Source organism: Oncorhynchus clarkii, chromosome 5 (assembly GCF_045791955.1).
Source record: "Oncorhynchus clarkii lewisi isolate Uvic-CL-2024 chromosome 5, UVic_Ocla_1.0, whole genome shotgun sequence".
NCBI lineage: Eukaryota > Metazoa > Chordata > Actinopteri > Salmoniformes > Salmonidae > Oncorhynchus > Oncorhynchus clarkii.
Window position 1 is genome coordinate 80,928,377 of NC_092151.1, and position 27,368 is coordinate 80,955,744.

Consider the following 27,368-nt stretch of genomic DNA (forward strand, 5'->3'; position numbering starts at 1 on the left):
GCACTACTACTGGTGTTGATGAATGATCTGACTTTTGTTTTGGTGACAGGGAAGAATTTGGGGGTCGCGCAAGTGCTCTGAATAATGCTGCTCTGTTCTGTTCTGTTGGCCTGCAGCGAAAGCATTCGTAAGCTCATATTGGAAAAACAGTTACCCTTGGAACAGACTGAGCAGCACAAACAGTCATCTAGCCAATTCCTTCAGCGAGGAGAGGAAGACTACACTCTGCCTAAAGCCATGCAGTTACAATGGTCCTAAACACGCATTAAGACAATGAAATCTACACTAGTGTAAGGAACTACTCTGAGCAAAAGAACATCAAATGAAGACAAAGCAATCAGAAAGCTGGAGATGACCCCAGGTGTTGATGACAGCGTATCTGTGTAAGAAAGAGGGCACACTAGAAGTGTGAATGAGAAGTAAAAACGTGAGAATAGAAAGTAAGAAGGGGTAGGTGAGAATGTGATGATGGATCTGATAAGTAGTGAGTAGAGGAGTACATTGCGGTATGAGAAGGAAGGAGTGTGAGTAAGTGATGGGATAAAGAAGAGGAGAGCGTAGCAGCCTTTATTGCCTTGTCTCCCTCATCCTCTACTGATCAATACAGGACCACTAAACGAGATGAGACCAGGGCACAACAGACCAGGTTGTGCGTGCGCACACCAGCGTCTCAACAGTAGTTCAAAATAAACAATCAAGCATTATTAAACGCCAAAGAAAACTGAGAAGATGATAGGGAGCTAGATGAAAAGAGTGAATGAGCATGGAGAATATGGATATGGAGACAGGGAAACATAGGAAGAGGATGAAAACTGAGAAGATGAGAAGGAGAAAAACTAACGAGACAAATGGACAGACAAACAAAAATAAATATGGGCAGCAATAGAAAGATGCAGAGGGAAAGAGAGAAAGAAAGAGAAAGTATGAGGGAGGTAACTAAGGGACAGAGTAGTAGAGAAAAGGAGGGAAGGCTGGAGCGAGGAAGGGAGGGATGGAGGGCAGTAATTTATCCTGGGGTACGCTGCATGCTTTACGGCTTTCTTAATTCAACTCCTGCTACTATTAATGGACTTAATGTTGAGATGATATCTATTTTCTGGTGGTGGGGGCTGAAATACGACAACCATTCACCCCCCCCACCCAGACTCCCACAGCACGCAATCAACCACAATGCCCATTACTGCTGACACCACATGACACGCTTGGTAGGGGATGGGTCACTTCCCTGGTCCTAGGTGGGAGACAAACAGAAGACAGAGAGAGGGGACTAAAGGGTGACCGGGGAGCTCAGATAGGTAAGAGGGAGGTGCCCACTGCCCATGTGTGGCTGGTGCTGGTCACTCTTTGCCAAGGGCATCAAGCCTCACCTTAGAAATTATAATTAACCATATTTAGTCCCACAGCGACATGATGAGTGTGAGGCTACAGCTTGGGAATCTCTAAAGGACAATCAGGACCTTCCCCTGGGGTTCTGGAGCTCTGGCAAAACCAATCAGGACCTTCCCTGGGGTTCTGGAGCTCTGGCAGAACCAATCAGGACCTTCCCTGGACTTCTGGAGCTCTGGCAGAACCAATCAGGACCTTTCCTGGGGTTCTGGAGCTCTGGCAGAACCAATCAGGACCTTCCCTGGACTTCTGGAGCTCTGGCAGAACCAATCAGGACCTTTCCTGGGGTTCTGGAGCTCTGGCAGAACCAATCAGGACCTTCCCTGGGGTTCTGGAGCTCTGGCAGAACCAATCAGGACCTTCCCCTGGGGTTATGGAGCTCTGGCAAAACCAATCAGGACCTTCCCCTGGGGTTCTGGAGCTCTGGGGGAACCAATTAGGTCCTTCCCCTGGGGTTCTGGAGCTCTGGGAGAACACACCACCACCTGCTCCTGAAAACACTGAATCTGTGTGACACTGATGATGACTGGGTGAGTGTGTATGATGAGACTGAAGCCTTGGGACACTGATGATGACTGGGTGAGTGTGTACGATGACACTGATTCCTTGGGACACTGATGATGACTAGGGGAGTGTGTACGATGAGACTGAAGCCTTGGGACACTGATGATGACTGGGTGAGTGTGTACGATGACACTGATTCCTTGGGACACTGATGATGACTGGGGGAGTGTGTACGATGAGACTGAAGCCTTGGGACACTGATGATGACTGGGTGAGCGTGTACGATGACACAGAATCCTTGGGACACTGATGATGACTGGGTGAGTGTGTACGATGAGACTGAAGCCTTGGGACACTGATGATGACTGGGTGAGTGTGTACGATGAGCTAGAGATGGGGTAGTTCTAGTCAGTGGAGGGGTACGATGAGCCAACAGAGCTATAGATAAAAGGTTCAGGGGTATTAGAGAGTCAGACACATTGAGGTAGTGAGGGGATGTAAGGAGGGCGGGGGATACAGGAGGGGGTCTGGGGAGAACCTCTTCTCTCCCAGGGGACCTGTCTTGTTCCCCAGATCTCCAGACTTGGTGATATTTCACGGGATGTCGCGTGGCTCAAATTGAAAAACCCTTGATGAATCAATATTTACTGCAGCGGCTAAATGAATAGTAATAAGTCACCGGAGGCCCTAAATCTAGTTTAAAGCCCCATGCAGCCAGGCCCACTGTTTCATCTAGCTCAATCTGAATTACACAAATGAGATTCCACACACAGACACACACGCAGGGGAATTAAGATAACTGTGCAACACATCAACAACACACAAAACAAAACGGGCAAACAGTAAGTAACAGAATCTTCCTAATGGGGAGAGACTACAGCATCTCTCCAAGCTGAAATATAACAGCCATGTGTGTCTGTATCTCTTCTGAGTTAGTGGCTGTTGTCTCACAGGGCTCCAGACACCTGCAAACACACACGCACACACATAGCAGGTGGCCACTGCTACAAAGACAAAACACACCCGCACTGCACTCCAACTGAACCCCGTATACTATGAATATAACAGTGTGTGTGTGAGATATACAACGGCATGTAATCTCCTCCCACCACAGCACATTGTGAGGCTTAGGGAAACAGGGTAGCATTAACGCACAAAGGCATTTTAATACATTAATCAACTCCATAACCACATGACCTATTCATTACCTGTGTAATAAAACCATAAGCCTATGTTAATAATCATAATGCACCATTAACTGTTTAACTGTCCCATGGTGAGGAGGTCATAAATAACACATTAACGTATCGCCTGTCGCCCAATAATGACCTCATCATAAACATCCATTAACTCTCCCTCTGTCCCCCAGTTATGACCTCATAACCACTTCATAACATCTGTAGAACCCTTCCCATCATCTCATTCTATCGCTTCCATCATTCTGTCTCTGGTCTATCGTTCTCTACGCCTCCCTCACAGAGAGCGAAAGAAAGACAGAATGGATGAGTGTTAAAGAGATATGGAGGGATAAAGAGAAGGGTTAAGTTAGAGCCTTGGAAATCACATGTACATCTCACCCATCACAAGTGCCTATTATGCTAATTAACGCAGAATTAGCGCAGTGGATTTCCCCACTCAGAATAAGAGAGCGTGATAGAAAAAAAGGAACGATAAAGAGAAAAGTTTCCATTGATCATCCTTGAGATGTTTCTACAACTTGATTGGAGTCCACATGTGGTAAATTCAATAGATTGGACATGATTTGAAAAGGCACACACCGGTCTATAAACTCAGCAAAAAAAGAAACGTCCTCTCACTGTCAACTGCGTTTATTTTCAACAAACTTAACATGTGTAAAAATGTGTGACTAACAGAAATTGAATAATGTGTCCCTGAACAAAGGGTGGTCAAAATCAAAAGTAACAGTCAGTATCTGGTGTGGCCACCAGCTGCATTAAGTACTGCAGCGCATCTCCTCCTCATGGACTGCACCAGATTTGCCAGTTCTAGCTGTGAGATGTTATCCCACTCTTCCACCAAGGCACCTACTTGCAAGTTCCCGGACATTTCTGGGGAGAATGGCCCTAGCCCTCACCCTCCGATCAAACAGGTCCCAGATGTGCTCAATGGCATTGAGATCCGGGCTCTTTGCTGGCCATGGCAGAACACTGACATTCCTGTCTTGCAGGAAATCACAAACAGAATGAGCAGTATGGCATTCTGTCATTGTCATGCTGGAGGGTCATGTCAGGATGAGCCTGCAGGAAGGGTACCACATGAGGGAGGAGGATGTCTTCCCTGTAACGCACAGCATTGAGATTGCCTGCAATGACAACAAGCTCAGTCCAATGACGCTGTGACACAACGCCCCAGACCATAACGCACCCTCCACCTCCAAAATCGATCCCGCCCAGAGTACAGGCCTCGGTGTAATGCTCATTCCTTCGAAGATAAACACGAATCCGACATTCACCCCTGGTGAGACAAAACCGTGACTCGTCAGTGAAGATAAGTTTTTGCCAGTCCTGTCTGATCCAGCGACGGTGGGTTTGTAATCATAGGCAACGCTTTTGCCAGTGATGTCTGGTGAGGACCTCTCTCAGCCTATTGTGGACAGTCTGAGCACTGATGGAGGGATTGTGCGTTCTTGGTGTAACTCGGGCAGTTGTTGTTGCCATCCTGTACCTGTCCCGCAGGTGTGATGTTCGGATGTACCGATCCTATGCAGGTGTTCTTACACGTGGTCTGCCACTGCGAGGACGATCAGCTATCCATCCTGTCTCCCTGTAGCACTGTCTTAGGTGTCTCACAATACGGCCCTCCCTGGCCACATCTGCAGTCCTCATGCCTCCTTGCAGCATGCCTAAGGAACGTTCACGCAGATGAGCAGAGACCCTGGGCATCTTTCTGTGTTTTTCAGTCAGTAGAAAGGCCTCAATCGGGGGAGAAGGGCCTTGGTCAGGGAGGTGACCGGGAACCCAATGGTCACTCTGACAGAGCTCCGGAGTTCGTCTATGGAGATGGGAGAACCTTCCAGAACGACAACCATCTCTGCAGCACTCCACTAATCAGGCCTGCATGGTAGAGTGGCCAGATGGAAGCCACTCCTCAATAAAAGGCACATGACAGCCCTCCTGGAGTTTGCCAAAAGGCACCTAAAGACTCTCAGACCATGAGAAACAAGATTCTCTGGTCTGATGAAACCAAGAATGAACTCTTTGGCCTGAATGCCAAGCGTCACATCTGGAGGAAACATGGCACAATACCTACGGTGAAGCAAGGTGGTGGCAGCATCATGCTGTGGGGATGTTTTTCAGCAGCAGGGACTGGCAGACTAGTCAGGATCGAGGGAAAGATGAACGGAGCAAAGTACAGAGAGAGATCCTTGATGAAAACTTGCTCCAGAGCACTCAGGACCTCAGACTGGGCCGAAGGTTCAACTTCCAACAGGACAACGACCCTAAGCACACAGCTAAGACAATGCGGGAGTGGCTTCGGGACAAGTCTATGTCCATGAGTGGCCCAGAAAGAGCCTGGACTTGAACCCGATCTAACATATGTGGAGACCTGAAAACAGCTTTGCAGCGATTCACAGGCTCCCAATTCAACCTGACAGAGCTTGAGATGATCTGCAGAGGGATAAACTCCCTAAATACAGGTGTGCCAAGCTTGTAGTGTCATACCTAAGAAGAAAAGAGACCATAATCTCTGCCAAAGGTGCTTCAACAACGTACCGAGTAAAGGGTCTGAATACTTAATGAAACGTGATATCAGTTTTTTGTTTTTTAATACATTTGCAAACATTTCTAAAAACTTGTTTTTGCTTTGTCATTATGGGGTATTGTGTGTAGATTGATGAGGGGAAAAAAATATGTAATCATTCATAGAATAAGGCTGTAACGTAAGAAAATGTGGAAAAAGTGATGGGGCCTGAATACTTTCCAATGCACTCTATATACATTACATGACCAAATGTATGTGGACACCTGCTCGTTGAACATCTCATTCCAAAATCATGAACATTAATATGGAGTTGGTTCCCGCTTTGCTGCTATAACAGCCTCCACTCTACTGGGAAGGCTTTCCACTAGATGTTGTAACATTGCTGCGGGGACTTGCGTCCATTCAGCCACAAGACCATTAGTGAGGTCACTGATATTGGGTGATTTGGCCTGGCACGCAGTCGGCGAAGGTGTTGGATGGGGTTGGGGTCAGGGGTCAGGGGCTCTGTGCAGGCCAGTCAAGTTCTTCCACACTGATCTCGGCAAACCATTTCTGTATGGACCTCGCTTTGTGCATGGGGACATTGTCATGCTGAAACAGGAAAGGGCCTTCCCCAAACTGTTGCCACAAAGTTGGAAGCATAGAATCGTCTAGAATGTCATTGTATGCTGTAGCGTTAAGATTTCCCTTCACTGGAACTAAGAGGCCTAGACCGAACCATGAAAAACATCCCCAGACCATTATTCCTCCTCCACCAAAATTTACAGTTGGCACTATGCATTGTGGCAGGTAGTGTTCTCCTGGCATCCGCCAAAACGACAGATTGTGAAGCATGATTCATCGCTCCAGATTCCAATGGCGGGGAGCTTTACACCACTCCAGCAGTCGCTTGGCATTGCGCATGGTGATCTTAAGCTTGTGTGTGGCTGCTCGGCCATGGAAACCCATTTACTGAAGCACCTGACAAACAGTTCTTGTGCTGACGTTGCTTCCAGAGGCAGTTTGGAACTCGGTATTGAGTGTTGGAACTGAGGACAGATGATTTTTACACGGGACGCGCTTTCATACACTGAGGTCCCGTTCTGTGAACTTGTGTGGCCTACCACTTCGTGGCTGAGCCGTTGTTGCTCATAGACGTTTCCACATCACAATAACAGCACTTACAGTTGACTGGTGCAGATCAAGCAGGGAGGAAATTGAACAAACTGACTTGTTGGAAAGGTGGCATCCTATGACGGTGCCACGTTAAAAGTCACTGAGCTCTTCAGTACAGGCCATTCTACTGCTAATGTTTGTCTATGGAGATTGCATGGCTGTGTGCCCAATTTTATACACATGTCAGCAACAGGTATGGCTAAATAGCCAAATCCATTCATTTGAAGGGATGTCCACATACATTTGCATATAGTGTATCATGTGGTTCACTGTTTATGTATCTGCGAATGAGTGTGTGTGTTACCTGGCCGCCTGGATCCTCTTTGCTCTCCAAGAGAGGGTGTGGCTATAGTTGGCTGTGTGTGCTTCGTCTCCGCCCAGGCATGTCTCTATCTTATAGCGGGTCCTGAACACCCTCTGAATCGCCTGGCTACGCAGGGTCGGGGAGGCGGGACCTGGGGAGGAAAGAAGAATTGACAGATCAAGAAACCACTACAGGACAGCATATGCACACGCTAATTTAAAAGGTACAACGTGCCCATGCACCACTGGCAAGCCTGTGTTTAGAGTGTTGACAGATACAACAGCATCCATAGATGACAGGCACCGACAGAGACACCAACACATTTTTGTCTCCGTGAGACTTCTGATTAGATGATTTTTCTCCACCTCTCCTTCTAGAAGTCCTGCAACTCAGTAGCAGGCAGGTGTGCTCTTTAACGAGCTTCACATGCAAAGACGGGAGAGAATAATAAAGGAGGAATATATATGAGCCTAATAAATCATGACTCCCCCCTCTCCCTCTCTTTAAGTTTCATTCCTTATATCATTTTGTAGATCCATCATAGGAGAGGAGAAAAAAAACTAAAGAATAGGACTGTTTGTTATTTATTTATTTGGGTGTGTATCCATCATATTGCTTTATGATGGTTGAGCTTGGCTGACATGCTGTGCTGGGTAAAGGATGGCATTTGCATCTGCGAGGATCTGAAACTGCTGCTTTACGCCAATTTACCAAACTAGAGGATTTATCAGAGCCAGGAGTTAGGATGTAGCATTCAGGATCAGGCAGTGTACTGTGAAGACTCAGGTAGAGTCTGATGACTGTGGAAGAATGAATAAGACGGATGATTCTGAAGATCGGAGGACTGGGATGAATCCAGCGGAAATAGAATGTCGGGACAGTGGATTCTAATTTAAAAATAACTTTGGGATGATTCAAGAATGAATAGAACTTTGGGACAATTTCAGAATTGAAATACACATGTGATGATTTTACAACTGTATCCTATAACTGAAGGAAAAAACACGATGAAAAAAAGTCTTCCAGCAGAATCTCTCATAAATCACCTTCTGTTCACTCAAGACAAACCCTGAGAACCAGCAGTAGAAAAAGAGTGTGTGGGTGACAGAAAGAAAATCTCTCTCTGCTCCCCCTCTCTCTGCTCCCCCTCTCCCACACATCTCTCTCTGCTCCCCCTCTACCACACATCTCTCTCTGCTCCCCCTCTCTCTGCTCCCCCTCTACCACACATCTCTCACTGTGACAGTGACAATAGTGTGTATTCTTAATGACTGAAGAAGGAGAGAGCGAGAGAGAGCGAAGGAGGGACGACAGTGAGACACCCAACAATGTGCCTCCTCTACTAAATTGAAATTATCTGTATCAAATGTCTTTAATTGCCAATTGCTTTGATTGTTGTCATGGTAATTAGCATTTAATAACAAAGCATGACCAAGAAGCAAACAGCAGCTTGGAGGAATGACAAAACAATATATCTTTCTACACCCTCCCTCTCTCTCTCTCTCTTCTTCAATCCGGTTGACAGGGGGTGTGTCATTGTCAGGCAGCACACAGCTCTCGATCAACTGTAGAATTCATCTCAGACAAACAATTACCTATGATCAAATCACTACACAGCATGCTGAGGCCTGCTCCAAACACACACACTTACATGTATGCGCACACTCGCACAGGACCTGCACACACTAGGGCTGTTCCCGACAAAACAAAATCTTGGGTCGACCGAGAGTGGCCTGTTCTTTTGACCAATTAATTAGTATTCATTTTCAAATGTGTATTTTTTCATTTTACGGATATTATTCAGACCCCTTGACTTTTTCCACATTGTTACGCTACAGCCTTATTCTAAAATGGATTAAAAAACATTTACACACAATACCCCATAATGACAAAGCAAAAACAGGTTTTATTACAAATAAAACAGAAATACCCAGTCGGGGCAGAAGGGCCTGGGTCAGGGAGGTGACCAAGAACCCGATGGTCACTCTGACAGAGCTCCAGAGTTCCTCTGTGGAGATGGGAGAACCTTCCAGAAGGACAACCATTCCTGCAGCACTACACCAATCAGGCCTCATGGCCAGACAAAAGGCACTCCTCAGTAAAAGGCACATGACAGCCCACTTGGAGTTTGCCAAAAGGCCCCTAAAGAACTCTCAGACCATGAGACTGGAATCTGTTCCGGGATTCATCCAATGGCATTGAGGAGTATACCACCTCAGTCATCGGCTTCATCAATAAGTGCATCGACGACGTTGTCCCCACAGTGACCGCACGTACATATCCCAACCAGAAGCCATGGATTACAGGCAACATCCGCACCAGGACGTGCACTGAAAGCATGTGCGGACCAACTGGCAAGTGTCTTCACTGACATCTTCAACCTCTCCCTGACGGAGTCTGTAGTACCTACATGTTTCAAACAGACCACTTTAGTCCCTGTGCCCAAGATAGCGAAGGTAACCTGCCTAAATGATTACCGCCCTGTAGCACTCGCGTAGGTAGTCATAAAGTGCTTTGAAAGGCTAGTCATGGCTCGCATCAACAGCATCCTCCCGGATACCCTAGACCCACTCCAATTTGCATACCGCCCCAACAGATGACGCAATCGCACTCCACACCGCCCTTTCCTACCTGGACAAAAGGAACACCTATGTGAGAATGCTGTTCATTGACTACAGTGGCAAGTGGCAAGTCTAGGACCAAAAGGCCCCGTAACAGCTTCTATCCCCAAACCATGACTGCTGAACAATTAATCAACTGGTCACCGGACAATTACACTGACCCCACACATCCATTTGTTTTGTATACTGCTGCTATTCACTGTTTATCATCTATGCATAGCCATTTCACCCCTACCTACATGCACAAATTACCTCTAACCTGTGCCCCCCGCCCACACTGACTCGGTATCGGTATCCCTTGTTTATAGCATCATTATTGTTATGATATTGTGTTACTTTTTATTCATTTTTCTTTAGTTTATTTGGTAAATATTTTCTTAACTCTTCTTGAACTGCACTGTTGGTTAAGGGCTTGTAAGTAAGGATTTCACGGTAAGGTCTACATTTGTTGTGTTCGGCGCATGACAAATAAAGTTTGATTTCATTTTGATTTGAGAAAGATTCTCTGGTCTGATGAAACCAAGATTAGCTGTTTGTCCTGAATGCCAAGCGTCATGTCTGGAGGAAACCTGGCACCATCCCTTTGGTGAAGCATGATGTGGCAGCATCATGCTGTGGGGAGGTTTTCAGCAGCAGGGATTGGGAGACTCGTCAGGATCGCGGCAAAGATGAAAAGAGCAAAGTACAGAGAAACCTGCTCCAGAGCGGACCTCAGATGGGACGATGGTTCACCTTCCAACAGGACAACGACCCTAAGCACACAGCTAAGACAACGCAGCAGTGGCTTCGGGACAAGTCTCTAAATGTCCTTGAGTGGCCCAGCCAGAGCCCGGACTTGAACACAATCTAACATCTCTGGATAGACCTGAAAATAGCTGTGCAGCGACGCTCCCCACCCAACCCAACAGAGCTTGAGAGGATCTGCAGAGAGGAATGGGCAAAACTCACCAAATACAGGTGGGCCAAGCTTGTAGCATCATACCTAAGAAGAGTGAAGTCTGTTGATGCACCTTTGGCAGCGATTACAAAGTAGAGTAAAGGGTCTGAATACCTATATATAAACACATTTACATAAGTATTCAGACCCTTTACTCTATTATGTTGAAGCACCTTTGGCAGCGATTACAGCCATCAATCAGCATGAAAACAATAAATAAATGCCATACCGTGATCTGGTGTAAACCTCCTAAAATAGGCCTACATGATTACTTCTTATCCCTTGCACAAATAGCCTACAGCTGTCTGTCTTTCCAGAGCTCACTGGCGCAAGGTAATAGTTGATACAATGTTTCAAGTTCCTTGCAGACAGTCCATGCATCGCCAATGCAATTTATAGGATATTTATTTTTTAAATCAGGATATTTGCTACCTGCAGGCTGCAATGTTTTTATTTATTGTCTTTATGTAGGATACTTTTAGATATTGGCAATGGCAATAGAAGTTAATTTTAGATTTGTATCATTTTGATTTAGATTTAATTTTGATTAACACCATGACATTTATTTTGAGATATAAAGACTATTATACATTAAATGAAAAACTGTTCCACAAAAATGTGTATCTGATAATCATAACTTGGCACGCTAAATGAACACAAACACAGAATCTGTGAAGGCCAGCAGCAGCACGAGTATGAGGGTCGGATCGGGAACAGGTGTTTTTCTTCTGGTTAGGCAACATTGATCTCTGGCTCCCTCTTTTTAGTAATTTGCATGTCTTCATTTTTAATTGCAGTGCTTAAAGCATCAGACAAAGTAGCCTAAATATAGTTGATTATATTCAAACATAGGGTGTGTCTATACAGTACATTCAGAAAGTATTCAGACACCTTGACTTTCACGTTTTGTTAAGTTACAGGCTTATTTTAAAAATGAATTTAAAAAAATAATTCTCAACAATCTACACACAATACACCATAATGACAAATCAAAAACAGGTTTTTAGAAATATTGGCAAATTTATATAATAAAAAAAAACTCCTACAATAGGCCTACACGATCAGGCCTACATGATCAGGTTACACGATCAGGCCTACATGATCAGGTTACACCGGATCAGGGTATGACCTTTATTTTATTTTTTACATGCCGAGTGGTTATCGAAAGGGAGAGAACTACATTGAGGAAATATTGTCATTGTCAATGGATGTAAAAACAGACTTTGTTTACTTGCTGATTGAGGTGAAGAAAAAGAAATGACTGAGAATCTCCACAGTGGTGGGGAGTTAATAAGACACAGAAACACTATCAGATCCACAAATGGGCACATTTCTAGGCCTACATTTACATGCAGGCCAGGTAGCCCAGACCTACTTCTACAGTATGCGTAATCAGGTGTGCATCCTTACCAAAACTTTTTCTCACAAGTGTAGCCTTTGTTGTGCACACCGCAAAAAACATGTCCACTCTGACAATGACAACGGTAAGACTGTAATAATAATAAATATTGAATGCACTAACAGAAGTTACCATAACCAAACAGACATTGTAGATTAGAAATGATGGTAATTAACGGTAAATGTACTACTGGTGTGCCATCCCCGCGGCCTCTGCAATGGACTAGTCCACTGAGACAGGTGTGAATCAGAGAGGTGTCTCGTGTGCCATTCATTTTTTATATTTGCTACTCGGTCGACCAACAGCATATCGACCAGTCGACTAAATGGGGTCAGCCCTACCACGCACAAATGTTAATTTTCTATTGTATTATTGACTGTACATTTGTTTATGTATAACTCTGCGTTGTTTTTGTCGCACTGCTTTGCTTTATCTTGGCCAGGTCGCAATTGTAAATGAGAACTTGTTTTCAACTGGCCTACCTGGTTAAATAAAGGTGAAATAAATAAATACAAAATAAAACAATTGTGTATGTATGAATGAGGTAAGGCTGTGCGTGTGTGTGAGGTGGTTTGGTTGTGCAAGATTAGTTGCATGGCCTTGTAGTTCCTTCTCCCAGCAGTCATCTGTATTACAGTCAGAGCTATTTGGGCCTCCTGGCAGATGACAGATAGGGCTTGTCACAGACTGCTGCCGTGCTGTGGCTCACACCCCATCCCTCTTACCGACTCCCCGCCTGTGTGTGGTGTGTGTACATTTAGCCCTCCCTCCTATTCCAAAAACACCTCACCTAGTCCCAAACACACCCCACCTAGTCCCAAACAGCCCCACCTAGTCCCAAACGCACCCCACCTAGTCCCAAACGCACCCCACCTAGTCCCAAACAGCCTAAACGCACCCCACCTAGTCCCAAACAGCCTAAACGCACCCCACCTAGTCCCAAACGCACCCCACCTAGTCCCAAACGCACCCCACCTAGTCCCAAACGCACCCCACCTAGTCCCAAACGCACCCCACCTAGTCCCAAACGCACCCCACCTAGTCCCAAACGCACCCCACCTAGCCCCAAACAGCCCGAACACACCCCACCTAGTCCCAAACACACAATGTGTTTAGCTGTTATTTAATGACAGCCCGTTTACAGCTACACACGTGCGTGGGGTAGAATGGGAGTACTCGCTCTCACTCCCCCACCTCGCTGTCAGGTCTATTAGAGGAAGATTGAGACCCCTGGTTGTGTGTGTGTGTGTGTGTGTGTGTGTGTGTGTGTGTGTGTGTGTGATGGTCTAGCAGAATAAGATTGAGACCCTATTGCTCCCAGGCCCACTCAACCAACACAACCTGCTGGGGTTTACAATCAGAGCACACCATTTATCCCACGCTGACAACACACACACACATCGAACCCATCCATCCCAAGATGACACACCACTCTATGCTGTGAAACCACAGATGATCTACTCTATTCTCTCTGCACAGCACTCAGCCAGCCGGCCCACCTCACACCCTCTACTCCTGACTGCTGTTACTTACCTCACACTCTCAACCTTCTACAAACTCTCTAAACAGAACTACAGAGTTCTACATGGTTTGGATCACTCTCTCTTCGGCTGTGATTTAGCAGCAGGCATGAATGAATGATTTCAATGCTTTCCTATCATGTAGTAACAGCCCCTGAAACAGATCAACTCCTATAACATACAACATCTGATTGACTGCAACTGGCAAGTGAAGACGACAAGACTGTTAATAAGTCTTCTATGATGGGACAGGGGCTGAAAGTAGAGTAGATCTACCACTGCCTGCCACTCCAGACCTCCACCTCCTGCTCTCTCTTCATCCAGTCTTCCTCAGAGTGGCATGACGCTGGATCACACAGCACCACTCCACCCTCTTAGGGATTATCAAATCATGTCATCATGGCACTGCACCACACGGTGTGGAGTGGAGTCTAGTCAGGCTGCTATCCATCCCTCCGCTCCCCCTGCCTGTGCTGTGACCCCCCACCTCTCCCCATCTAGTCCCTTCCTAAAGCGGCTGAGTCTGCCAAGCTACACTTCTCCTTACCTGACGGCTAATTCCAGCTAACAGCACTCCCTGTTCCCCCCAACCAGAACCACCCGGTAGACCATTAATCTTGTTATTGACAGTCAGTCTGATACCGGAGCTTCTATTCCCCCCCCCACACACACACACACACACCCCATCAGTCTCCAGTCAAATTCCCCGGGGCTCATCCTCTGATTCCCAGTGGGAATCTGATAGACATGCCCAGCGCTAACATCTGACTGACTTAACATGGCCCATGCTAAGCTAATGCTGCACTTTAATTGCCTATGTGAGGATATCGTATTTAAATACATACCAAATGTCAAGTGGTTAGCCACCATTTTGAAGCTCAAGTTACTAGGCTATACTTAAACACCCAATGCTAAGCTCAGGCAGGCACTCCCTTTACTTATAGATACATATGTAAAGTAAGTAAGAGCAGATCTCTCCTATATTAGTAGTACTCCACTGCCCCACCCTGTTCCATGCACTAACTGGCATGTCTGTGTGCCCATGTCTGTGTGCCCATGTCTGTGTGCCCATGTCTGTGTATGAGAGAGAGGGTAGTGGTGTCTGCATATGACTTGAGGCCGTATTTTCACAGATACTCTATTGACATATTAGTGTATGCTTAAATGTGTGTGTTTCAGGGAGAGTACGTGTGAGTGTGTACAAGTCTCAGGTTAAAGAGGGAACCAGAAAGAGAAGGGTGGTGGGAGAGAGAGCAGGAGTGAGAATGAGGGGACAAAGACAAGGAGAGGAAAATAAAGACAGAGAGAGAGAAGAGAAGGAGAAAAGTGAACTCTGCCCTCTGTGTAGATTGACAGGTGCAGTGGACACATGCTACAGGAAAGAGACACAGCCTCTCACCCCAGACCTGCTGTCAGGGGTTAGATGGTGTGTGTGTGTGTGTGTGTGTGTGACCTTGAATACGTTCCTCAAGAGAAAAACATTGAGAGACTGTGCGATTCAGAAGTGACGATGGACAGAGTTGCTGGTCCACAGTGCTTCCTGTTTGGACATGCTACAGTATTACGTGTTACATTCAGTTCAAGTTGAAGCTCACAATAAAAGCGATATTGAGGAAAGATTAGATGAAGTGTCATAAGAGGGTGTATGAGAAGAAGAGATGACAGATATAAGGAGAGAGGGAAGAAGGAGGAGTTCATGATAGGGAGACCCTGGTGAGAGGTTGGGGGGGGGGGGGGGGGGGGTTGTCAGTCATCGCGGTGAAGCCATCATCTGTAACTCACACCCTCGACTCCTAAACCCTGACCCATGGAGTGGGAATTCTTCCACTGCCAAACTGACACTCTCCCCCCAAGAGGGTTTGGGTAACACTTTACCCCCCTTCAAGTTAGCTTGAGTTTGATACCTGGTAGTTGAGGTTTGTGTGTATGTGTGTGTGAGTATGTGTGTGTGTGTGTGTGTTTGTGTTCTCTTAGTAGGATCGGTCTATAATACAGCCCCATGCTGTCAAAACAAGGTCAGTCATAGGTGAAATGAGACTGGTTCTTTCCCATCACCTTATCAGACAAGGGCTCATGAAGGAGAAGAAGACAAGTGCTCACGAAGGAGAAGAAGACAAGGGATCATGAAGGAGTAGAAGACAAGGGCTCATAAAGGAGTAGAAGACAAGGGCTCACGAAGGAGTAGAAGACAAGGGCTCACGAAGGAGTAGAAGACAAGTGCTCACGAAGGAGTAGAAGACAAGGGCTCACGAAGGAGTAGAAGACAAGGGCTCACGAAGGAGTAGAAGACAAGGGCTCACGAAGGAGTAGAAGACAAGTGCTCACGAAGGAGTAGAAGACAAGGGCTCACAAAGGAGTAGAAGACAAGACGATGCAATCTCAACCACACTGCACACTGCCCTAACCCATCTGGACAAGAGGAATACCTATGTAAGAATGCTGTTCATCGACTACAGCTCAGCATTTAACACCATAGTACCCTCCAAACTCGTCAACCCTGTGCAACTGGGTACTGGACTTCCTGACGGGCCGCCCCCAGGTGGTGAGGGTAGGTAACAACATCTCCACCCCGCTGATCCTCAACACTGGGGCCCCACAAGGGTGCGTTCTGAGCCCTCTCCTGTACTCCCTGTTCACCCACGACTGCGTGGCCACGCACTCCTCCAACGCAATCATCAAGTTTGCGGACGACACAACAGTGGTAGGCTTGATTACCAACAACGACGAGACGGCCTACAGGGAGGAGGTGAGGGCCCTCGGAGTGTGGTGTCAGGAAAATAACCTCACACTCAACGTCAACAAAACTAAGGAGATGATTGTGGACTTCAGGAAACAGCAGAGGGAACACCCCCTATCCACATCGATGGAACAGCAGTGGAGAGGGTAGTAAGTTTTAAGTTCCTCGGCGTACACATCACAGACAAACTGAATTGGTCCACCCACACACACAGCACCTCAGGAGGCTGAAGAAATCCGGCTTGTCACCAAAAGCACTCACAAACTTCTACAGATGCACAATCGAGAGCATTCTGTCGGGCTGTATCACTGCCTGGTACGGCAACTGCTCCGCCCACAACCGTAAGGCTCTCCAGAGGGTAGTGAGGTCCACACAACGCATCACCGGGGGCAAACTACCTGCCCTCCAGGACACCTACACCACCCGATGTCACAGGAAGGCCATAAAGATCATCAAGGACAACAACCACCGAGCCACTGCCTGTTCACTCCGCCATCATCCAGAAGGCGAGGTCAGTACAGGTGCATCAAAGCTGGGACCGAGAGACTGAAAAACAGCTTCTATCTCAAGGCCATCAGACTGTTAAACAGCCACCACTAACATTGAGTGGCTGCTGCCAACACACTGACTCAACTCCAGCCACTTTAATAATGGGAATTGATGTAAAATATATCACTAGCCACTTTAAACAATGCTACTTAATATAATGTTTACATACCCTACATTATTCATCTCATATGTCTACGTATATACTGCACTCGATACCATCTACTGCATCTACTGCATCTTTATGTACATATTCTTTATCCCTTTACACTTGTGTGTATAAGGTAGTAGTTTTGGAAATGTTAGTTAGATTACTCGTTGGTTATTACTGCATTGTCGGAACTAGAAGCACAAGCATTTCGCTACACTCACATTAACATCTGCTAACCATGTGTATGTGACAAATAAAATTTGATTTGATTTGAGTTATGTACAAAACCCTCAGCACCTCTCACAAACTGTTGTCTGATAAACACCACATAACCAAAAGTGTATGGACACCTGCTCTTCGAACATGTCATTCCAAAATCACAGGCATTAATATGGAGTTGGTCCCCCCTTTGCTGCTATAACAGCCTCCTTTCTTCCAGGAAAAGATTTACACACTAGATGTTGGAACATTGTTGCAGGAACTTGCTCCATTCAGCCACAAGAGCATTAGTGAGGTCAGCACTGATGTTGGGCTATTAGGCCTGGCTCGCAGTCAGCGTTCCAATTCATCCCAAAGGTGTTTGATGGGGTTGGGGACAGGGGTCTGAACAGGCCAGTAGTCAATTTCTTGCGCACCGATCCCGACAAACCATTTCTGTATGGACCACGTGTTGTGCACGGGGGCATTGTCATGAATATCCTTGTCATGAATGTCATTGTCATGAATGTCATTGTCATGAATGTCATTGTATGCTGTAGCATTAAGACTTCCCTTAACTGGAACTAAGGGGCCTAGACCGAACTAAGAAAAACAGCCCCAGACCATTATTTCTTCATAACCAAACTTTACAGTTGGTACTATGAACTGGGGCAGGTAGCATTCTCCTGGCATCCACCAAACCCAGCGGCGAGCTTTACACCACTCCAACCGACGCTTGGCATTGCACATGGTGATCTTAGGCTTGTGTGTGGCTGCTCGGCCATAGAAACCCATTTCATGAAGCTCCCAACGAACAGTTATTGTGCTGACGTTGCGTCCAGAGGCAGTTTGGAAATCTGTAGTGAGTGTTGCAACCGAGGACAGATGATTTTTACGCGCTTCAGCACTCGGCGGTCCCGTTCTGTGTGCTTGTGTGGTCTACCACTTCGCGGCTGAGCCGTTGTTGCTCCAAGACGTTTCCACTGACTTTTTGTCAAGGTGGCATCCTATGACGGTGCCACGTTGAAAGTCACTGAGCTCTTCAGTAAGGCAATCCTACTGCCAATGTTTGTCTATGGAGATTGCATGGCTGTGTGCTCGATTTTATACACCTGTCAGCAACGGGTGTGGCTGAAATAGTCGATTCCACTAATTTGAAGGGGTGTCAACATACTTTTGTTTATATAGTGTAACATTTTGCTCCAGGAGAATAACTCCCGGCGCTGGTCGTGACCCTAGCTGTGACCATGTATATATATATATATTTTTTGTATTGTTTTTCACACCTGCACTGTTGGAGCTCAGAGCTTAAGGATTTCACTGTGCAACTACATCTGGGACCCTGTGCACATGACTAAATAAAACATCTGACTTTCCGACAGATGCCCAGATGTCTGTAGGCTAATGAACTACTGCCTGACCATTCACTTTAGCGGTTAGCCTAAAGGTTAATGTAGTAGCAGTACGGACCAAAGCTACACAGAGTGGGCTACATTTGCAGAGGTCAGGGGTGCATGGTCAGGGAGTTTAGGAAGGGGATAGGAGGCCTCTCTAGCCCAGTCAATCAGGGTGCTAATTTGGTGAGGGCAGAGGGGAGAGGGGGCTGCCACTCTCTCCTTCCCAGCCCTTTTGAAGTCCAGCAGGTGCTCCAAAGACGCAAGCCTCCAAATTAACACTCATCCCCCCTTCTCTCCCTCCCTCTCTCTCCACACACTTTGCACCTTTTTCTCTTTCAGTCAGTCATCTCCAGCTCTCTATTCATTCATCTATTTCTTCACTCCCTCCATCATCCCATCAACCCGCCCCCTTCTTCTCCTTCTAACACTACATTTCTATCTCCCCTTTCTCCAAGTTAGTCTCTAACCTTCTATCCCTCCTCTTCCCTCTCTCTCCCCCTTCCTTTCCTCTCTGCCTTCTCTCCCCGGCAGTGTGTGTGTATGCAGCTGCTGTGTTCTAATTGGTCCCTCTGGGCAGGGCTGGACTGGCACCAGACCTTCTAATCTGAGCAGCCCTGGAAGGAGCGGGCATCTGCTCTGGTCGCACGGGCACCACTGCTCAACCGCTGGCACACGGGTGCACATACAAACATGATGGAAAAGGTCTACCAAAGTCACAGAAATGACTGTACAACGATAAAATACTGTACACCAAGATAAGCTCAGTCAATTCAGAGCTATAGGGTGAGGCCACACACACACATCTATGTCTTACTATACTTGTAGGGGCTTTTTGGGGACCAAGAATTTATTCCCATTCAAAATCCTATTTTTCCTAACCACTAACCATAACCCTAAAATAGCCTTTTTACAAGTGAGGACTGTCAAAATGTCCTCACTTCTCTGAATTTGAGTTGGTTTACTATTCTTGTAAGGACTTCTGGTATACCTAAGTCTAGTAACATGTGTACATGTCCTGCAATGGTACAGTTCAGGTAAGACCAGCCTACTTCTGAAAAATGACTGACAGGTTTATAACTGTTCAACTATAATCAACCTCACCAATGGACAGAGTAGAATGTCAGAATGACGAGTAGAGAGAGAGAGAGAGGATATACGAGAGAGAGAGAGAGGAGAGAAGGGGGCAGAGAGAGAGAGAGAGAGGAGAGAAGGGGGTAGAGAGAGAGAGAGAGAGAGAGAGAGAGAGAGAGAGAGAGAGAGAGAGGGGGTAGAGAGAGAGGATATACGAGAGAGAGGAGAGAAGGGGGTAGAGAGAGAGAGGGTAGAGAGAGAGAGGGGTAGAGAGAGAGAGAGAGAGAGAGAGAGAGAGAAGGGGGTAGAGAGAGAGAGGATATACGAGAGAGAGAGAGAGATGAGAAGGGGGTAGAGAGAGAGAGGAGAAGGGGGTAGAGAGAGAGAGGAGAGAAGGGGGTAGAGAGAGAGAGAGAGAGAGAGAGAGAGAGAGAGAGAGGGGGGTAGAGAGAGAGAGAGAGAAGGGGGTAGAGAGAGAGAGAGAAAGGGGTAGAGAGAGAGAGAGAAGGGGGTAGAGAGAGAGAGAGAAGGGGGTAGAGAGAGAGAGAGAGAGAAGGGGGTAGAGAGAGAGAGAGAAGGGGGTAGAGAGAGAGAGAGAAGGGGGTAGAGAGAGAGAGAGAAGGGGGTAGAGAGAGAGAGAGAAGGGGGTAGAGAGAGAGAGAGTAAGGGGTGGAGAGAGAGAGAGAATATATGAGTGTGTGTGTGAGAACTGGGCAGAGGGCCCCTGTCGTTATGGTAACCGGAGAGGCAGCACTGCAAGTTGGTCATTAATATGTACAAACTCGTTAAGCCAAGAATGTCCTGAAAGTCTAGCCGGAGGAGGGAGGGTGAGGATCGTAGAGGGGTGCAACCATCTCTAAAATAGACCAGTCACAAGAACTTCTTTTTGAGGCAGGAGAGAAAAGAGTACATTAAGATGGCCTTTGATCTAGAGACAAACACACAAGCACAAATTATGCAAACACACAATCACACACATGCATGGACACAAATTTAATTTGTACAAAATTCAATTTGAGACTCCCACATATCCATGCAGCTGGGCCAATATCAAATACACAAACTAGCATCCAGAAGCATCTTAGTGGCCCCTGATGAGTGTCCAAACGGGTAACATTTCCTGTGCAAAATGTCCAAATGACATCAGTTTGACTGGTTCTAAGGAAATAGAAAGCTGTGAAAACAACCCAACATGTTTATGATAAGATTTCAGTTAGTCTTGGATGCATATTTTATGTGGTTGAAATACTATCAGCTTTTATGATGCTGATAAAGATAGCACCTCTACAGACGGTATCTAACTGCACATTCACATTCTCTCAAGATGATGAAAGAAATAAATCATATTTCTCCATTGAATAAATTGCCTACATTTGCTGTATAATTTCACTGGAAGAAATGTTTAATTCTGCAGGAGTTAATAGTAAGGCTATGTGAGAGGTTATAGACCTACAGTCAGTGTCCAGATTTCGTTTTCCATTTAACCCATCTGAACAGGCTACAGTTCCCTTGACATTCCATAGGCCTATTTGAAGTCCCAGTCTTGTGACTGTCAAATTCACAAACAGGTGTTTCTCAGTAGGAGGCTGAGGTTGTCTTGTAAACAGCTAGTCAGTCAGGGGCCAAACTGGCCATGTAATACAGCTCCCAGAGGCCCCTAGCTACTTCCACAGCTTGGATAACACTACTGACACACACACTGGCCTGCCCTCACAGTGTGTGTGTGTGTATATGTCACCCTTTTACATGCTAGTATAGTGTCTAGTCTCCATATCGGTTTCGTGCATAAGCGTCACCTAGAATTTGCAGTCATGTTAACTAAAACTAAACTAAACATTCCCAGGACTGGTCTACTGTGAACATTCCCAGGACTGGTCTACTGGTCTACGGGGTACTGTGAACATTCACAGCACTGGTCTACTGGTCTACGGGGTACTGTGAACATTCGCAGGACTGGTCTACGGGGTACTGTGAACATTCCCAGGACTGGTCTACGGGGTACTGTGAACATTCCCAGGACTGGTCTACGGGGTACTGTGAACATTCCCAGGACTGGTCTATGGGGTACTGTGAACATTCCCAGGACTGGTCTACCGGTCTATGGGGTACTGTGAACATTCCCAGGACTGGTCTACGGGGTACTGTGAACATTCCCAGGACTGGTTTACGGGGTACTGTGAACATTCCCAGGACTGGTCTACGGGGTACTGTGAACATTCTCAGGACTGGTCTACGGGATACTGTGAACATTCCCAGGACTGGTCTACGGGGTACTGTGAACATTCCCAGGACTGGTCTACGGGGTACTGTGAACATTCCCAGGACTGGTTTACGGGGTACTGTGAACATTCACAGGACTGGTCTACAGGGTACTGTGAACATAACACACCTATCAAATCTAAACTGGACTTGACTTAAGCCTTTGGCTCCAATAAATAGCATAGTAACGTCAAATCCAAAGCTCCTCCATAATAGGCGTCATGGATTCACACCCTACCCACGCCTGTCCTCCAGCCATAACACCTTTGTTCAGGTTGGCATCCTAGATCAAACAGTACAGTGCTTCATCATTCTTTCATAGCTGCTCTGTTCTTTCTATACAATTTCTTTAGTAAAGAATCTATATATCATGTCAATGAGGCCTACAGTCCAATCAGTTCAGCATTACTGTCATTGGACAGAGGGATCAATGACATCAGTGTCACCACAGAGATAGAGCGAGGCATTTAACAGCCGAGGCTGACCCAGGACAGGAGACAAATGACCACACACACACATACGCACATAAACGTGTACCTAAACACACACACACTGTGTCTAAGCCCCCTGGACAGGAGACAAATGAACCACTTCCCACAGTGCAATTCACCAGGGAACGAGGGACAGTAAACGACCAATGATCAATACAAGCTTCTCCACAACTACACAGCCACTCCTCTCCATCTATCTCCCCAGTGACTTCCCAGGTCCCTGTGATGTTGATGCTCTCGTCTATGGAGACAAGTGGCTTTGTCACACCTCCCTTTGTTTCTCTTTAAGTGTGAAGCCACAGTGACAGGAGACAAACTAGCTATTTCCCTCAGAGCAACTCACCAGAGACAGCACAGAATGAACTGCCCCAAATCAATACTGTACTCTGTCGCTCTCCTCACCCCCACCTGGTTGCTTCTTCTCACCCCCACATCTATCTCCACTCTCTCTCACACACCTCTCTCATCTTTCCCCACTCTCTCTCACATACAGTGGGGCAAAAAAGTATTTAGTCAGCCACCAATTGTGCAAGTTCTCCCACTTAAAAAGACAAGAGTAATTTTCATCATAGGTACACTTCAACTATGACAGACAAAATGAGAAAAAAAAATCCAGAAAATCACATTGTAGGATTTTTAATGAATTTATTTGTAAATTATGGTGGAAAATAAGTATTTGGTCACCTACAAACAAGCAAGATTTCTGGCTCTCACAGACCTGTAACTTCTTCTTTAAGAGGCTCCTCTGTCCTCCATTCCTGTTTGAAATTGTTATCAGTATTCAAGACACCTGTCCACAACCTCAAACAGTCACACTCCAAACTCCACTATTGCCAAGACCAAAGAGCTGTCAAAGGACACCAGAAACAAAATTGTAGACCTGCACCAGACTGGGAAGACTGAATCTGCAATAGGTAAGCAGCTTGGTTTGAAGAAATCAACTGTGGGAACAATTATTAGGAAATGGAAGACATACAAGACCACTGATAATCTCCCTCGATCTGGGGCTCCACGCAAGATCTCACCCCGTGGGGTCAAAATGATCACAAGAACGGTGAGCAAAAATCCCAGAACCACACGGGGGGACCTAGTGAATGACCTGTAGAGAGCTGGGACCAAAGTAACAAAGCCTACCATCAGTAACACACTACGCCGCCAGGGACTCAAATCCTGCAGTGCCAGACGTGTCTCCCTGCTTAAGCCACTACATGTCCAGGCCCGTCTGAAGTTTGATAGAGAGCATTTGGATGATCCAGAAGAAGATTGGGAGAATGTCATATGGTCAGATGAAACCAAAATATAACTTTTTGGTAAAAACTCAACTCGTCGTGTTTGGAGGACAAGGAATGCTGAGTTGCATCCAAAGAACACCATACCTACTGTGAAGCATGGGGGTGGAAACATCATGCTTTGGGGCTGTTTTTCTGAAAAAGGGACCAGGACGACTGATCCGTGTAAAGGAAAGAATGAATGGGGCCATGTATCGTGAGATTTTGAGTGAAAACCTCCTTCCATCAGCAAGGGCATTGAAGATGAAACGTGGCTGGGTCTTTCAGCATGACAATGATCCCAAACACACCGCCCGGGCAACGAAGGAGCGCTCACATTCACCACTCCCTCTCTCACACTTCTCACCTCTCTCTCACTCTCCCCAATCTCTCCTCTCCCCAATCTCTCCTCTCCCCACACACTCTCTCTCTCTTCTCTCCCCACTCTCTCTCTCCCAAATCTCTCTCTCTGCTCTCCCCACACTCTCTCTCTGCTCTCCCCACACTCTCTCTCTGCTCTCCCCACACTCTCTCTCTGCTCTCCCCACACTCTCTCTCTGCTCTCCCCACACTCTCTCTCTGCTCTCCCCACACTCTCTCTCTGCTCTCCCCACACTCTCTCTCTGCTCTCCCCACACTCTCTCTATGCTCTCCCCACACTCTCTCTATGCTCTCCCCACACTCTCTCTCTGCTCTCCCCACACCCTCTCTCTGCTCTACCCACTCTCTCTCTGCTCTCCCCACACTCTCTCTCTCACACCTCCCCACTCGCTCTCACACCTCCCCACTCTCTCTCACACCTCCCCACTCTCTCTCACACCTCCCCACTCTCTCTCACACCTCCCCACTCTCTCTCACACCTCCCCACTCTCTCTCACACCTCCCCACTCTCTCTCACACCTCCCCACTCTCTCTCACACCTCCCCACTCTCTCTCACAGCTCCCCACTCTCTCACACACCTCCCCACTCTCTCACACACCCCCCCCCCACTCTCCCTCACACCTCTCCCCAGTCTCTCTCTCCCTCACTTCTCCCCCTCACCACAGTCTCTCCCTCTCACCTCCCCACTCTCTCTCACACCCCCCCCCCCACTCTCCCTCACACCTCTCCCCAGTCTCTCTCTCCCTCACTTCTCCCCCTCACCACAGTCTCTCCCTCTCACCTCCCCACTCTCTCACAAACCTCCCCACTCTCTCTCACACCTCCCCACTCTCTCTCACACCTCCCCACTCTCTCTCACACCTCCCCACTCTCTCTCACACCTCCACACTCTCTCTCACACCTCCACACTCTCTCACACACCTCCCCACTCTCTCACACACCTCCCCACTCTCTCACACACCTCCCCACTCTCTCTCACACCTCATCATTAAACTGCTATCATTCCCATTACCATCCATACCACTACAACTACTATCATCATCATTAAACTGCTATCATTCCCAATACCACCAATACCACTACTATCATCATTAAACTGCTATCATTCCCATTGCCAACCATACCACTACTATCATCATCATTAAACTGCTATCATTCCCATTGCCAACCATACCACTACTATCATCATCATTAAACTGCTATCATTCCCAATACCACCCATACCACTACTACCGTCATCATTAAACTGCTATCATTCCCATTACCACCCATACCAGTATTATCATCATCATCATTAAACTGCTAACCTCTCCACTCCCTCTCTCCTCTCCACTCCCTCCTCTTCCCTCTCTCCACTCTCTCCTCCCCACTCTCTCTCACCTCCCCACCCTCTCCTCGCTCTCCCCACTCTCATCTCTCTCTCACACACACCTCTCATCTCTCTCACACACACCTCTCATCTCTCTCACACACCTCCCCACTCTCTCACACACCTCCCCACTCTCTCTCACACACCTCCCCACTCTCTCTCACACACCTCCCCACTCTCTCTCACACACCTCCCCACTCTCTCTCACACACCTCCCCACTCTCTCTCACACACCTCCCCACTCTCTCTCACACACCTCCCCACTCTCTCTCACACACCTCCCCACTCTCTCTCACACACCTCCCCACTCTCTCACACACACCTCCCCGCTCTCTCTCACACACACCTCCCCACTCTCTCTCACACACACCTCCCCACTCTCTCTCACACACACCTCCCCACTCTCTCTCACACACACCTCCCCACTCTCTCTCACACAACTCCCCACTCTCGCTCACACATCTCACACTCATCATCATTAAACTGCTATCATTCCCATTACCACCCATACCACTACAACTGCTATCATCATCATTAAACTGCTATCATTACCATTACCAGCCGTACCACTACATCTACTGTCATCATCATTAAACTGCTATCATTCCCATTACCACCCACACCACTACAACTACTATCATCATCATTAAACTGCTATCATTACCATTACCACTACAATCATCATTAAACTGCTATCCTTACCATTACCACCCATACCACTACAACTGCTATCATTACCATTACCACCCATACCACAACTACTATCATCATCATTAAACTGCTATCATTCCTAGTACCACCCATACCACTACAACTGCTATCATCATCATTAAACTGCTATCATTCCCATTACCACCCATACCACTACAATTACTATCATCATCACCAAACTGCTATCATTCCCATTACCACCCATACCACTACTATCATCATCATTAAACTGCTATCATTATCATTACCACCCATGCCACTACAACTGCTATCATCATCATTAAACTGCTATCATTCCCAATACCACCCATACAACTACTATCATCATTAAACTGCTATCATTACCATTACCACCCATACCACTACTATTTGGAATGATAAACAACAATAATAATAGTAATAACAATAATAGTAATAATAAGTAAGTTACTGTTTACTATGCAGATGTTATTATTCAGTGTCCCTCAGACTATGGCAGGCAAATACATATTTGGCTACAAGAGGAGCCATTGCTCCTTCGCCCATGAGTATTCTTAGTTTTTCCTCTGGTTTTAATAAGTTAAAATTTTGAATAAATGTAGTCATTTCTGTGAATAATGAATCTCTTTGTTAGGAATATTTATCACAGTAAAGGAGAAAGTGCATCTCTGTCTCTACCTCCCCTGTCATGCAGTGACCACATACTCCTCTTTGGGTAGCCATGTCTTTTTATGTCTGCCGGTTTCTATTGCCAATTGGTGGTCACTCAGCCTGTACTTGGTAAGGATCCGTCTCTGCTTCGTATCTCTGACAGAGTAGAGATAATCAGCCAATTCATATTCTCTGTTTAGGGTCAGATAGCAATTTAGTCGGCTTTGGGATTTTGTTTCGTTTTTCCAATGTTGTAAGTATGAGTCTTTTGATTGGTTCATGATTTTGCTTATTGGAATTCTTTCTTTTGAAGCAGTGCTGGTGTCAGCTTGGTTGGTGAGGTCCAACACCAGCTGACTGAGAGGGCTCGTTTCTGGGCTCAGCTCTTTGGTTTGAAGTGCTTTAAATTGCAGACTTGAATTTGGACTTGAATTTATGATATTTTGTGTATTTTCATTATCACTGGAAAGTGGCCCAGTTCTCCCCTACATGCATTAGTTGGGGTATTTCTCTGGACTTGTAGAATTTTCAGACAGAATTCGCATGTAGGGCTTCAATTGGATGTTTGTCGCACATTTTAAAGTCCAGTTTATTGAGTGGCCCCCAAAC

At 46.5% G+C, this 27,368-nt stretch overlaps 1 protein-coding gene across 2 annotated transcripts in view; it reads right to left on the bottom strand.

The window, feature by feature from the left end:
• The window catches only part of LOC139409438 (zinc finger CCCH domain-containing protein 3-like), a 101,476-nt gene that overhangs the window by 52,091 nt on the left and 22,017 nt on the right, over nt 1–27,368 (bottom strand). For both annotated transcript variants that reach the window (XM_071154593.1, XM_071154594.1), the window contains exon 4: nt 7,073–7,223. In XM_071154593.1, the coding sequence (XP_071010694.1) occupies nt 7,073–7,223 (151 nt within the window). The remainder of the gene's footprint in view (nt 1–7,072; nt 7,224–27,368) is intronic.